Below are 16,327 nucleotides of genomic sequence, written 5' to 3'. Positions count from 1 at the left end.
GTGGCACCCAAGATTATGGTGGTACAGATGTCTATGTGCAAGCTAGTATACTGCTATCATGAAAGGATGCACTTGATAGTCAACAATGTTCATGTATCCTGTGGCATTCAAATGTTGCTTTACCCATATCAAAAACCCAGTATTTTTACAAAATTCATACCCAACATCGTTACCACTATAAACATTGCTACTATCAACTGCATTATTGCCACCTAGCAGGATGGATATCTGGGATAATGAGATCTTTGCTATATTTTGATCTCAATCTGAGACCCCAGGAACTAGGAATCTTTACACTAGGCCGGCGGTTCCCAAACTGTGCGCCGCGGCTCCCAGGGGTGCCGTGGCGCTGTCACTGGGGTGCCGCGGGCCGGCCATATTAAAAAAAAAAAAAAAAAAAGAACACAGTAACTTACCAATCCGCCGGGCGCCGGGACCCAGTAGACTCCTCTCTCCCGCAGCAGCTGTCACTGACATCGATATTCAGTGACAGCTGCTGCGGGAGAGAGGAGGCTGCTAAGTCCCGGCGCCCGGCGGATTGGTAAGTTACTGTGTTCTTTTTTTTTTTTTTTTTTTTTTTATATGGCCGGCCCATGGCAGAGAAGTTAGAGGGATCGTGACAGCGGGGCAGAGAAGAGGCAGAGGAGGGTGACAGCAGGAGAGTGACAGCGGGGCAGAGGAGGGTGACAGCAGGAGAGTGACAGCGGGGCAGAGGAGGGTGACAGCAGGAGAGTGACAGCGGGGCAGAGGAGGGTAACAGCAGGAGAGTGACAGCGGGGCAGAGAAGAGGCAGAGGAGGGTGACAGCAGGAGAGTGACAGCGGGGCAGAGGAGAGGCAGAGGAGGGTGACAGCAGGAGAGTGACAGCAGGGCAGAGAAGAGGCAGAGGAGGGTGACAGCGGGGCAGAGGAGAGGCAGAGGAGGGTGACAGCAGGAGAGTGACAGCGGGGCAGAGAAGAGGCAGAGGAGGGTGACAGCAGGAGAGTGACAGCGGGGCAGAGGAGAGGCAGAGGAGGGTGACAGCGGGGCAGGGAAGAGGCAGAGGAGGATGACAGCGGGGCAGAGGAGGGTGACAGCAGGAGAGTGACAGCGGGGCAGAGAAGTGGCAGAGGAGGGTGACAGCAGGAGAGTGACAGCGGGGCAGAGGAGGGTGACAGCAGGAGAGTGACAGCGGGACAGAGGGCAGAGGGGACAGCGTGAGAGAGGGCAGAGGAGGGGGGACAGTGTGAGAGGGGGCAGTGTGTCTGGATGCAGAGGGGGCAGTGTGTCTGGATGCAGAGGGGGCAGTGTGTCTGGATGCAGAGGGGGCAAAGTGTCTGGATGCAGAGGGGGCATTTTTGCATACAACTAAATAAGTATTTCTGTCCTGACCTAAATACTTATTACAATTTTTTGACCCAACTACTTCCAAAACAGGACTGCTCAATAATTATATTGGAGGGGTGCCTTGAAAAAATTTGGAGACTCTAAAGGGTGCCGCGAATGGCAAAAGTTTGGGAACCACTGCACTAGGCAATGATTTTTATGTTTTGCTTTTTTTAAGCCCCAGTGTTTGTGTTCTTTTGGCCCCCAGTAACTGCAAAGTCTTGTTTTTTACTGAGAGGAGTGGAAGTCATCACCTGCCAGGCTCCTCTCTGTCTGATACACTTGATCCATTGGTTCTTGCCTATCTATTTTAAATAATTTGCCTGCCAATATGTCCCCATAATACAACAAAAAATGGATCTACATCAACTGGTGCTATATGCAGTGAATATCTACAATATTATAGGCCAGTGTTTCCCAAACCCAGTCCTCAGGGCTCCCTAACAGTGCAGGTTTTCCATATCTCCTTGCTGGAGCACAGGTGTATTCATTACTGACTGACACATTGTAAGAGATCCACAGGTGGTCCTAATTATGTCACATGTGATCCGGAAAACCTGCACTGTTAGGAAGCCCTGAGGACTGGGTTTGGGAAACCCTGTCATAGGCAATATATATCATTAGAAATTCTAAAGGTCACAAATCATTCATATGTCACTTCACAAACTAATATAAAAATACTTTTATAAATAGGTCAAGTCCAAACTTTTATGTAACTTCTTCAATGTATTAAAAAGTCCTTTTAGGAATATTTAGTCCATAAAACTATATCACTGGTATTTAACTCCAAATGGTAAATGTCCATCCAATGAAATCCTCAATATGAAGTATATAGTGTAGTATGTCTTGACACATATTATATATACATAACGACTGTCTCTTAAAATAATAACTTCAACATGAAACTGTACCAATCCTCTTCAAATTAAATTGCACAATTAATATATCTAATTTTATCACCCTTTGTGAGGCAATCCTCTGGGGAAATATCACCACTAAGGAATATGCTTACTTTAAGTGTGGTCTCTTTCACATTTTACTATCATAAAATACGATCATTCCTTTCTTTCATGTATTCTTTCTAACAAGGTATACTTGTGTCCATATATACAATGTGATCAAGAAAAGAAGAGAAATAGCAAATAGGGCATTACCTCAAGCATCACATTTATTCATTATAACAAACATCAGTTAAAGCAAACTGGTATTAAAATAACAGCAGATATGATCTCTCTAAATTGTTGTGAATTGGCTGCCTGCCAGAGTTCAGTAGATCTTAAAGTCCTCAGCAAACCTCAGAGAAGGACAAATCCACATTACAATAAGGATTCCCACTGATGCATGCCATAATAATCAGACTGTTATATAGGAAGGACAGAAGTACCTAAATAAAAAACACTCACCAAGTGGCCAGTTTATTGTAAACTAGAGATGTGCGTGGACCCCCATTTATTTTGGTCTTGGTTCTAAAACGTGTTTGTGTTTTGGGGCCTGATTCATTAAGGATCTTAACTTAAGAAACTTCTTATTTCAGTCTCCTGGACAAAACCATGTTACAATACAAGGGGTGCAAACTAGTTTTCTGTTTTGCACATAAGTTAAATACTGACTGTTTTTCATGTAGCACACAAATACTTGATAGCTTATTTGTACATTGAAATTTAAAGTTGATATTTGTGTGTTACATGAAAAGAGTCAGTATTTAACTTATGTGCAAAACAGAATACTAATTTGCACCCCTTGCATTGTAACATAGTTTTGTCCAGGAGACTGAAATAAGAAGTTTCTTAAGTTAAGATCCTTAATGAATGAGGCCCTTGGTTCTGCGCAAAAATCCCCAAAGGTTTTGGTCTTCAGTGTTCTCCCTACCAAAAGATTTCTGGGCCAGCTGAGTGGTATTAAGAAGCAGCCAGGTGGGGGCATTTTAATACTTTGCAGTAATAATGAAACATTTTGGAGGTTATTGCCCACACCTGCCAGGACTGGGCAGACTGGTGGTCAGTGGTCTAACACTTCTGTCTGAAATGCTCACATAGTGCCTGTTCTGAGGAAATGGTTTGTTATTTTATAATAGGACTATGTTGGGCTCCAAGAGCCGGGTAGCAAGTAAAAACAGCTGGGTGGAACACCCAGGAACTATTTCCTGAGTGCTGGGGAAAACACTGGGTCTTGTAAAATCATGTGATGGTTTTTTTGGTTTTTTTTTGCCTCCACATTTTTGTTTTATAGCAAGCAACTATTTATTTCTATTTTCTAATGATCTCTTCACAACTGTCCAAATTGTCACCAATTTTGGCCTTAGACTACAAGCGAGCTGTATGGCTCATATTATTGTCCGAGCAGTGGCACAAATACACTAGCGTTTAATAAAAATCCTTATGAAACATAGTGGCACAGCAGTGTGCATAAATGATCTACGTGCGGTCGCTGAATGCTGAAAATGACATTCTTGAGTTTTTTCAATAGATTGAAACTGGTAGGAAGAATAAGAGCGGCATCAGTAGCCATTTTGACAGGTAGATAGATGAAGGTGGGATGAACCCATAATAAAATTGTTGAAAGACCCCACACACAATCAGTTCTGAACATTAGAGGGCATCCAGCATTGACAATGAAGTGACCGTAAGAAGCAGAGTTCATTTGATAGACAGCATGACATAGAGATGGAAGTGATGCAGAATAGGTTACCAAAAACATCTGTCTTGACAATGCAATTGAGTCCACATCCTGAGAAATTAAGAGAACAGAGTTTGGCACTGGCAAAGAATACATATACAGTTGAAGATATGATGGCTTGTTTACGCTATGTGATGAAGTTAGAGAACCATATAGAAGTATTTTTGGAATTTAATAGGAGAAAGGAAAATGCAACAATGTCTGTTACAAAATCCTTCATTAAGACTAGCAAGAACGCAGTGGCATAAGAATCTTTCATCTTTTTTACGCCCTGGAATAATGTGATTATCATAGGCATGAGGTGGTATCACTGGTGGCTGCTTTAGTTTCACACCATCATACTGATCCTCCTCATTACCTTGTTCAAGTACAACACATTCCTTTTCAGATCCATTTTTAGGTTTATGTCATCATCATTAATACTCATCCTCTCTTTTTCAAATGGTTGAGACAGTTTGGAAGGAGGCTGCTCATACTCACATATAGCACTCATTGATACCATCCTTAGACTCTCCCCAGGATTCTGTAAGTGCCCAAGTTGTTGTTCAGCCTCTGTGTTCTGTTCAATCACTGATTTGGCTGTTTTTGGAGGAGGCAGGGAAACACCTAAACTGAGAAGGTGGTGTATGGGAAGTTAAATAAGATGCATGACCTTGTTGGGCACTCTGGTTTGCAATGGGCATTGAAGTATGTGTACCAGTAGCTGCAGGACCTCTACTAGAAAAAAGTGGGCATGGATTGAGCCTTGTCTTACCACTGGGAGTACTGTATGGAATTTTGGCTATTCTTTTTTTTTTTTGGGATAAATCACTACATTCATTGGAAAATTCTCTCTGTATCATCCTCCTTACATCAAGAGCTGCTGCTCCCTCTCCACCAATAACCTGATTTTTGCACACTTCATAAAGATTTATGAGCAAACTATTCTAGCTGACTAATCTTTACAGAAATAAACTGCTTTAAAATAATTACAGCTATTGTATTTTTCTATGTAAATTCCCTTATTCACTCTGTCTAATGCTGTAGTCTGCATTCTTTGGGGTGCAGTCTATGGGGTGACGTATGTGGGGTGAGACGTATATGTGTTTTCTACACTAAGTGGGTTTTTTCACAAAGTGTATGAAAATGCACAGTTAGACAACACAGTTGGACAAACATTTGATTACTTCCAGGAATAAGCTACATCTGCCACAGCCTGTTTCTGCATTACTTGTTTATCTACACAGAACACTGAAAATAGGTAATTCTTCAAAGTCACCTAAATTTTTTGCTTTGAATCTTTTATCACAATGTTTAACAAATTGCTTTTCTTGGTCTCTTTTCATGGCATTATCTTTAGGACTGTATCATCTTTCACCCCTCCACCAACACAAACATTTGTCCACATTGCATCTTCATTACTCCACTCACCTCTCGTTAACACCCAGGAAACTGTTGTCCTATTTATTATCTCTAACAAGTACAGCCTCCACCTGTCGCCAGAAAATAAAGTCACACATCTTACAATCCCCTTACCTATCTTTCTCTCACTCTGCTTCTATTAGCCATTGATATATCACCTAATCCAAGTCCCCCACACTCCTCACACACACATACATCAGAGCACTGCCGCTCTATAGCAAACTTCAAATACATCACCTGTTTCCCCTCTCTTCCAAATTCCTTTAAATGTACCCTTTGGAATGCATGCTCTGTTTGTAACATACTTACCTCCATACATGATCTCTTCCTCTCAAAAAAACTCAAACTTCTGGCAAGAACATAAACATGGCTCATGCAATCAGACACTGTCTCACCTGCAGCACTTTCACATGGTGGCCTCCATCTCGCCCACACCCCCAGACCTGAAAGCAGACAAGGAGGTGGGGTTGGACTGCTACTCTCCCCACAGTGCACGTTCACAGTTCTACCAAATGTCCCATCACTCACGTTCACATCTTTTGAAGTACATGCTATTCGCATTTTTAATCCACTCTCTCTACGTGTTGCGGTGATCTGTCATCCCCCTGGAGCACACCAACAATTTATTGAGGATTTCTCTGCATGGCTCCCTCGCTTATCTTCAGACACCCCTACCCTCATCCTGGGTGATTTCAACATCCCCATTGATAACCCACCTTCCAAAGTGGCTAATCTCTCTAACCTCCTCACTTGACCTCTCCCAGTGAATTGAATAATCTACTCATCAGGATGGCCATTGCCTTGATCTTGTTTTCTCTAGAGTATGCTCAGTTTCTAATTTCCTTAACACACCTTTCCTCCTCTCAGATCATCACCTTATCAGATACACGCTCACCCCCACTGCTCTAACCTCTCTACTATCTAACTCTACCAAGCCTCCTCATACTCGCAGAAATTTTATTAATCTTCAACAATTTTCCATTTCTCTCCAACACCTTCTCTCCCCTATCTCTACATTCTCATCCTCTGAGATGGCAGTATCTCCTTTCCACCAAACCTTAGCAACGGCCCTCGATCAAGTGGCTCCAGCGACACTACATACTACACGTCGACTTCAATGTCAACTGTGGCACACTACAGCAACGCAAAATCTTCAAAAACTTTCCCTTAAAGCAGAACGTTACTGGCGTAAATCTCTGACTTCTTCACATATACTTCTATCTACCGCTCCTATCGAAATGCTCTGGACACCACAAAACAAACATACTTCCAATCTCTTATCTATGCTCAGACTTCTAACCCCAAATGCCTCATAACACATTTAAATCTCTTCTCAATCCTCCCACCCCGAACCCTCCGTCTACTATCAGTGCCCAGGATCTTACTTCCTACTTCAAGGACAAGCAGGGGCCGATCTAGAAAATTGCTATACCCCGGGCGATTTAGAGGGGGCGATTTAGGCCACGCCCTCCTTCTGACATCTAAGGCTGCCGGTTTAAAACACAATCAGAGCAGCCGGGCAGCACACGGTCACTGCCGAACGGACCTGCACATACTGTGCAGCCGTCGGCAACAAGTCCCTGCTAGGGGGGGGGGGGGATTGCCCCGATCGCCCCGATCGCCCCCCCCCCCTGTATCCGCCACTAAGGACACGACAGATAAGATCAGACTAGAAATGGTATCCTCTTCCTCCACAAGCAATCCGCTCAATTCCTTCCCACCACCCTCTGACACCCTTTCTTCATTTGACCCCACAAATGAAGAGGAAATTTCTGCTCTCTTTTTATCTTCCTACTCTACCTCCTGTCCTCTTGATCCTATTCCCTCGCAAATTGGTAAATCCCGGTCTCCTGTGCTCATTTCACCTCTAACTAAAATCTGTAATCTCTCTCTCTACTGGCATCTTTCCATTACTATACAAACACGCAGTGATTACTCCTATTCTAAAAAAAAACAAGATTCCTACCCAAACTTTCTCTCTCAAATTACCGTCCCATCTCTCAGCTCCCATGCCCCTCCAAGCTTCTAGAGACATTGTTGTGTGACAGGATCATTTAGCTTATGAGTCACTTTTTACCTTTGCAGTCTGCCTGGGCCGAAATGCAAAATGTAGACTTAACCTCATGTGTCAATCTCCCATTGTCCCATAGATTGTAAGCTTGCGAGCAGGGCCTTCTCACCTCTTTGTCTGTTTTACCCAGTTTATTAGTTTACTGTGTTTGTCTCCAATTGTAAACTCTACGGAATATGTTGGCGCTATATAAATAAATGGTGATGTTGTAGTAACTATCTACATGCGATTTTCAGAGCACAGCCTGCCAGCCAACTTCCTGCACGCTTTCTTTTCTAAAATGGCAGTTGAGAAAATGATGGAGGGATATATCTGAAAGATATCGATCCAAAACTTACGAGAATTGTCATTTTTCCGAAAATTGCGTTTTGCTGTGTTTTCATGTTCGATTTTGCCTCGAGAGTCATGTTTTGACTCAACTGTCAAATCCGAACCACTCCTCTTTATTATAAATATTGCTCAAAAGTGCAAATTTGCTCTAAAACCATAGCAACCAATCAGATTTGCTTTCACTGTCTAACTTGCACTAGACAGATAAAAGCTTATTTATTTTTCTATAAAAATTACAATTTAAAAAAAGTGAACTATATTAACTGCCTGCAAATGTACTTGTCAGGTGCTGCACATTTGACGCTTAAGATATTGCTTTATTCCCTATTGATAAATTTAGTCATATTAAAAATAATTTTCCCAGAATAGTGTTCTTGTAACCATGACATCAGAAGATCTGTGGAAGGTCACCATATGTTAGCAGAATCCCTGATTTATTAGACTGATAAGTAGCTGTGTACTTAGAGTAATTGTGTTTGAAGCATAGTTAGATATGTGGCACAAATATATTCAGGACTGGCTTTTTATCTGGTTTCTTGTTTTCGGAGTCAAGTAGACTCGCTGGTGTAGCGCAATACTCTCCCAGCCATCAGCTGGAGGTATATATTAGTGGTTATAGGATACAACTCTTATTTCTCTCATATTTACTGCGTTAGGCAGGAAAGTAGAGGAATATAGCCAATTCCAGTGTACTTGGTTGTGAGCTGATAAAATAGATGTTCCTTACCTTTAATCAATTGATTGATGCTTGGAGGTAAACAAGAACAGCTATTGGTCACCGTGTGTTTGTGTTGCAGGCTTGACCTTATCAAATTTCTTCCATTTCAAAATGATTATACAGTTTTATTAATAGAACACTTACCTAATGATATATAGTAAATGTCACCAAACTTTCACTCCTAACGTGGCCACTGGGTCATAAAAATGAAGATAGGTGAATAAGAAAAATCATTATTATCTAGTCGTACAGTATATAACACACACACACACACACACACACACACACACACACACACACACACACACACACACACTCGTAGTTAACACCATACAATATAGACTGCATCCTTGAGACAATATACAAATCAGAGAGCATTCTGGGGGCCGTTATACAGGAGAGAATCCTATGGAGCGCCATCTCCTCATTAATTAACCCCTATTCCAAAATCATTAACTCCTTCTGCATCTTTGTAATAACCCAATTCAACATATTTAACCCCTTTTTATAATTCACTCCATTTCCACTATTTACCCCATATCAGTTAATTCCATTAATTTTCATTAACCCTCTGTCTAATAAAAAGAACACCATCATAACTAACTCAATTAAAATCATTATCCCCTTCAACTTCATAATGAAACCCAATCATCATAACCTAACCCCCTTATTCTACATAATAATTTTCCTCTATTAAATTCATTCCTCTCTCCACCTCAGTGCACCTGTTGCTGTTTAGATTCCACCCCCATCCCCCTTCTTTCTAATTAGACTATTCTTTATGTTGCTGCCATTGAGTGCGGATTCATTGAGAAGACATGGGATCCCGCCAGTGCACTTGAGAAGGAGGGGCCACCAGAGAGGAAGTAGGGCCTGTGCTCTGTAGCAATAAGCCTGCACGTCCCCTACTTGGTGTACTGTATGTAGTGAGTGAGGATGTGTGGAGTTGTATATGGTGGAGCAGTATTTTTCCTTTGCTCCACACACAGTAAGAAAATAAATTTAAGTACATGTAAAAATAGGAAAGTTATCGGTTACAAAGTATTTGTATATCAATGACTTATGACTCTAAATTGCGAATACACAAAAGCTGGTGACTGCTATTATTATTATTATCGTTTATTTGTAAGGCGCCACAAGGTTTCCGCAGCGCCGTACATGGTACAAACAGTAGACTATACAGGGTAAGACAGTACAGAACAATAAACACAAAGTACCAGTACTTCAGAAACTCCAGGCAGGCAGATACAGTAGAGACGGAGCGGAAGAACAGGTATGGAGACAGGAGGGAAGATGGGCCCTGCTCATACGAGCTTACATCCTAGGGGAGGGTAAACAGAATCAGGTACATAAGGGAGCCAGTGAAGCAACGGGGAGAGAGAAAGGGGGCAGGGGAGAACCAGAAGAGGTGAGAGGTTAAGTGGATGGTTGGTAGGCCTTAAGGAACAGGTGAGTTTTAAGAGCCCGCTTGAAGGAGCACATATTGGGTGAGAGACGAATGGAGCGAGGGAGGTCGTTCCAGTGAAGGGGGGCAGCACGGGAGAAGTCTTGGATTCTAGAGTGGGAAGAGGTGATCAGAGTGGAGGAGAGGCGGCGATCATTGGCTGAGCGCAGAGAGCGGGCGGGAGTGTGAATGGAGAGGAGGTTAGAGATGTAAGGGGCAGTAGACTGAGAGAGAGCCTTGTAAGTGGTGGTGAGGAGTTTGAAAAGGATTCTGTAGGGGAAGGGAAGCCAGTGTAAGGAAAGACAGAGAGGGGAGGCAGAGGAGGAGCGGCGTGAGAGGAAGATGAGTCTCGCAGCCGCATTGAGTATAGAGCGGACGGGGGCAAGGCGGGAGCAGGGGAGGCCAGTAAGGAGGAGGTTGCAGTAGTCGAGACGGGAGATGATGAGATCATGGATGATAGTTTTGGTGGCATCTTGAGAGAGGAAGGAACGGATGCGGGCAATGTTACGGAGTTGGAAGCGACAGGCTTGGGCAAGGGATTGAATGTGGGGGCAAAAGAGAGAGAGGAGTCGAGAGTGACACCTAGGCAGCGGAGTTGGGTGACAGAGGAGATAGTGGAGTTGTTAACAACGATAGAGAGGTCATGGTGGGAAGGTAGCCTGGGTGGGGGAAAGACAATGAGTTCGGTTTTGGAGATGTTAATTTTAAGAAGGCGAGAGGACATCCAGGATGAGATGGCTGAGAGGCAGTCAGTTACACGAGAGAGGAGGGAGGAGGAAAGATCAGGAGAAGAGATGTAGAGTTGAATATCATCAGCATATAGGTGATACTGAAGACCAAAAGAGGAGATGAGAGCCCCAAGGGAGGAAGTATAGAGCGAAAAGAGTAAAGGGGCCAAGAACAGAGCCCTGAGGGACTCCAACAGGGAGAGGGGAGGGGGTGGAGGAAGAACCAGACGTGGATACGGAGAAGGAGCGATTAGCAAGGTATGAGGTGAACCAGGCATGGACAGAGCCAGAGAGGCCGAGTGAGAGAAGAGTTTCTAGGAGGATGAGTATGGAGTAGTGACCCTTGGATTTGGCTGATAGGAGATCATCGGTAACTTTAGCCAGGGCTGTTTCAGTGGAATGGAGGGGGCGGTAGCCGGATTGGAGAGGGTCAAGGAGGGAGTTGTCAGAGAGGTGTCTGGTGAGGTGGCTGCAGACAATCCGCTCAAGTAATTTGGAGGCATATGGGAGAAGAGAGATAGGGCGGTAGTTAGCAAGAGAGGTGGGGTCGAGATTGGGTTTCTTAAGGATAGGGGAGATAAGAGCGTGTTTGAATGAGGATGGGACAACACCAGAGGAGAGTGATAGGTTGAAGAGGTGTGCGAGGTAGGAGCAGGCAGTAGGAGAGAGAGAGCGAAGGAGGTGGGAGGGGATGGGATCAAGAGGACAGGTAGAGGGTGGAGAGGAAAGAATAAGGGAGCGAACTTCTTCACCTGATGTGGGGATGAAGGAGGACCACAGCTGGTTGATGGCGGGAGGTGAAGTGGTGGGAGTGGGGGGAGAGGGGTGGGAGGAGGAGATGGGTTGTCTAATGGCTTCAATTTTGGAGTAGAAAAAGGAGGCGAAGTCAGACGCCGAGAGGGAAGGCGGGACAGTGGGAGGGGGGGGGGGAAGAGGAGGGAGTTGAATGTGGCAAAGAGGCAGCGGGGGTTGGAGGACTGAGAAGAGATGAGCGACTTGAAGAAGGATTGTTTAGCGAGGGACAGGGCAGAGCAGAAAGAGGAGAGGATGAATTTGAAGTGAAGGAAGTCAGCCAGGGAACGAGATTTCCTCCAGAGGCGTTCAGCTGTGCGAGAGCACTTTTGGAGGGAGCGGGTGAGTTTGGAGTGCCAGGATTGGGTAGTAAGGCGACGACGGCGGATAGAAGAGGCCGGGGCGATGGTGTCCAGGGCAGTAGTGAGGGATTGGTTGTAGAGAGAGGATGCCTGATCAGGGCAGGCCAGAGAGGGAAGGGGTGATTGGAGAGTTTCAAGAGAGGCGGAGAAGGAGAGTGGGAAGAGGTTCTTTACACGGCTCAGTGTATGATTGCCACTTTTAAGGCGGCAATGGGTGGACCCGCCGGAAGAATACATTATAGAGGCGGCGGGTCCACCCATTGCCACCTTAAAAGCGGCAATTGCACTCTGAGCAGTGTAAATGACAAGCTAAGCAGTCACCGGCTTTTGTGTATTCACAATTTAGTGTTGACAGCTATAACAGGTAGCAGAGAACCTGTACATCTAAATTATGGTATGTAGATATTTACTCACTGTTGCGCTGATGGTAATCATGATTTTTATGTATGTGTCATTCTTGTCAGGATTACTGCCATCCATAATATGCACCCCACCCGATTATCATGGGAAAGACCGGCATTCTAAGATCTGTTTTTATGGCACAGAGTACTGCAGCTCGATAGTTGAAAAACACTGTCCTAAAAATGTTGTTATCTGAATTGATATACGGTTTATTTTTCTGTGAATATATATTGCCTCTCTTGCTGTAATGCTCAGTATTGGCTTTCAGAATTACACTTGCAAGCTTCCTGGTTGCATTATTGAAAACTCACTTTGCTATTTGTCTTCTTAATGTTCCCTGTATGAACTCAAGCGTACAGTCTGGTGTTGTTTTAACACAATGGCACAAGTAGACAGGTCACTGCCTCCTGCAAGATTATCCCACTCCATTCTTGAAATACTATGTGCTGCAGTGAACATTATGATCATCTGATTGCATCATGTCTGATCATGTCAAAACTGGGGATATGCATAAGCAGAAGATGAAGATTGAGAGATATATATATATATATATTCTTAATCTCTATATCCCCTTTTTTAAAGAGGTTCCCCTTAGGATAGAAGTCCGATTTAAAATTAGCAGTAGCTATTTAGAGTATGTTATATCTGTGGTTAAATTAGATTCCTGTATTGTCTATAAATGTTTTTGTTTTATTACAGACACACATTTGTTGTGATATAACATGCATAAAATTCCCTAAATTACCTTGTGCTAGTGTATGTATTAAAATGTCTGTGTTATTCTGTCATTGAATAACGTGGCAGTTAGCCAAGTGAGGGTATTCCATTAGTTCTAGATTCTAGACTTAACTTTGTCGTACACTTTGCGCTGTAGACATTTACAGTTACCAAAGGGCCAGATATGTAACTATATTGCCCAGTCGAAGATCAAGTTTGTGCAGATCCAGTCCATGATGGCTGATAAAACACAAGTGTGCCAATGTAGTTGTCCAGAATGTAAGGTCTCCTCACGAGCAGGGTCTCCTCTACTGTTTGTCTCCTGCCTGTTGGTCCTGTCTCCATGTCGGTTACATTGTACGCTGCATATGGTATGCTGCTTTGCGCTGCTTACAATATTTGCAAATTCTATTGTTATATTTTATGCTAATTTCCACATAGGTATTATCTGGTACATGTATTATTGTATTTATGTATTAATACAGTGAGTTTATTTTATATTGATGTACATTGCTATACGGCACTGCAGAATGTGTGCCCCCCCCCCCCCATAAATGTTGATAATCCGACCATATTTTATTTTTTTTTTTTACATGTCAGATGAAATATAATCACACCTTGATTGAGTAACTGCAGCATGTGTTAATGGCAGACCAGTTTGGAATTGGCTGGCCATCGCAGCATGTGTATGACTAGGTTTATATGTGCTATTTTATTTTTCTAATTTGCTTTTTGTGTTTACAGATTGCAATGAATTAAAGAATATAAGAGGGGAACTTAAACACCGTATTCGTGTTCAATCTGCCAAGCTCCTACGGCAGTTGAAGCAGAAGGACAGGCTCCAGCACAAGCTGCAGAAAAATTGTGACATTGTCACGGCATGTCTGCAGGCCGTTTCACAAAAACGTCGTGAGTATCCATTGGGAAGTCACACACTGAGCATTCATTTTACAAGCTTTGATGACTGAAAAGCAAATTAAATGTTGCAGGAATTATGACCCTTTTATAAATGAATTTGCTACTCTTTCTTTTTCAAATTCACAATGGACATTTACAGGAAAATATGCAATGGAGCAATTTATTTAAACCTTATAATTGCTATGACCAGACAATATTCAGACACAGGAAGGATTTTTACTTTAAATGCAACATATTAATAAATGCAATGTAGTTTTAATGAAGGTAGCACATTTTGCAGTATGACAAACCTAGTAGTGTGTTATTACTTTAATATATACATCTGCTAAGCTTGTAACACTCCTGTCTTTGTTTTGTTGACATGCAGCACGGCAGTATATTATTTTAAGGTACGGTAAATATACACAGAGCATGGTATTTGCATCAGTGTGTTTGTGCCCCTCTTCAGCCATCCCATCTCTGTGCTTTCGCAGACATTGATCATTTTATTTTTCTTTTAGTGTAAATGGTTTCTTACTTTGTCTTCTGGTGTCATATGATGTGTCATAAGATTAAATGAAACTGTTATTTGCTCAGTATGTATAATGCTATAAAACAGGAAAAAGCTGGTGTTAGGAAGTTTCCTAGGTAACGAGGATGCTCTTCTGTGACTGGGATTTATGACACACCATCTTATTTTAAGTTTCATTCTAACTATACTACGGATGTGAGATTATGGATGTGATCTTCTAAAATCTACTTGGTCCATGGATGTGAATTTCTATAGTATGTAAACTATAACCGCTCCAGCATGCTCTGTATTTCGACTTGGTGCTGCCATAGGTATGGCGAATGAATATGGTTTTATAATTTTACCGTAATTGGGCACGTTACATGCTTGTATCTGTAACACTGCCTCCTCCATTATTTTTATTATGGAAATATATAGCTGGTAGAGACCATGGAGCAAAAAACCCCAAAAGCAGTTGGCGGGGCACACACCTGGAGCCGTTTATGTCGTTTACAGTTCCATGAGTGGCAAACTGAACAGTGATTGTTACTCAACTTTCAGGGCAAGTAGAGAATTAGCCAAGGAATGTCTATTTTATGTACAGGTACAGGTAACTGTCCGGAGCGAATTGCCAGTGAAATGGACAATACTGGAAACACAGACGATAACTTGGTAATGGGAGTTTGAAAGGGGTCAAAAGTGTAACAGGTAAAGAAAGGAAATACTTTGTGGTTTTGGATACTCTATGGCTGCATGTATTTAATATTTAGGAGAGTATTAATTATTAAGAGACATCTACCCATGCTAAAATGGTGTTTTGCCATCGAAGAGTAGGGGGGGGGGGGGGGGGGGGTTAGCCTTAGAAATAAGCATACAAAATCAGCACTTGTAGACTTGAACTAACCAGCCACCCAGGCCATGCCTCTAAATCACAATTTCATGCCCATTTTTGTTGCATTTTTGTTGGGGCTATTGGGGGGATAATATATTGTGAAGAAAATAATATATGGTAAATAACTGGATTAAATGGAAATTGTTGGGACCAATGGGGGAGGAGGAAGAAGCTGGTTAGAGAGTTGTTGTGTAAGTTTGTTAAAAAGCATAATGTTCACAAAGGTGTGCAAATAATAAAAGGGGAAAAAAAAAAAAAAGAATAGATCGGACTGATTATTTGTTATGATCAGAGTTGCAGTAGAAAGTTCTCCGACTATGGTAAACTACTGTAAGTTATTTTCTCCATTCCTGGCAGAGGAGATAGAAAAGAGAGGCTAAACCATGACACTAATTGAAGTCCATGCGTAACCGTGTTACTGGATCAACTAAAAGATTGTGTATTTGATTTAGTTTGGCTTGGGATTTTTATGCACAAATGTTTCTCTCCCACTCAACATGCTTTAATGATGTTTTTGCACTACCTTCCATATATACTAAATAGGGCCGGTCAGAAAGTTAACAATTTATACTGATATCCTGGTGTATTTTTTTTTTTTTTCTTTTCAAAGTTATGATTTTATGAGTGATCTCTTGTGTGGCAGAGTAGTCCATATCGGGCAAAAAACACTGATGTTTTGGGGATGCATGCAGTACTCTTCCTATTAGCTCAACCTTTCATATAAATGTGAATTATTCTAGTGTGTATATGCATGCATGTATGTATGTGTGTATGTATGTGTGTGTGTGTGTGTGTGTGTGTATATATATATATATATATATATATATATAATTTTTTCAGCAGAATACCCGGCGTTGCCCGGGATTTAAAGAATTTTAAGACACAACTGTGTTACAAAGTGTTTTTCTGAGTTTGAAGAGACCAGTTACTGGATGAAGCGGCATTAAACCATTTCCAATATTTAACAAATGATCAGCAAACTGACCGTCCATTGTGTTGCCATGCAGAGAAACTCTCATATT

General features: G+C 42.4%; 1 protein-coding gene across 2 annotated transcripts in view; it reads left to right on the top strand.

The window, feature by feature from the left end:
• Nucleotides 1-16,327, top strand: part of TBC1D30 (TBC1 domain family member 30) — a 75,689-nt gene that overhangs the window by 12,170 nt on the left and 47,192 nt on the right. For both annotated transcript variants that reach the window (XM_075209452.1, XM_075209450.1), the window contains exon 3: nucleotides 13,750-13,914. In XM_075209452.1, the coding sequence (XP_075065553.1) occupies nucleotides 13,750-13,914 (165 nt within the window). The remainder of the gene's footprint in view (nucleotides 1-13,749; nucleotides 13,915-16,327) is intronic.

This window comes from Mixophyes fleayi, chromosome 4, assembly GCF_038048845.1.
Source record: "Mixophyes fleayi isolate aMixFle1 chromosome 4, aMixFle1.hap1, whole genome shotgun sequence".
Lineage (NCBI taxonomy): Eukaryota > Metazoa > Chordata > Amphibia > Anura > Limnodynastidae > Mixophyes > Mixophyes fleayi.
The sequence above is the reverse complement of the archived record's forward strand: the minus strand, read 5'-3'. Positions and strand labels throughout refer to the sequence as shown.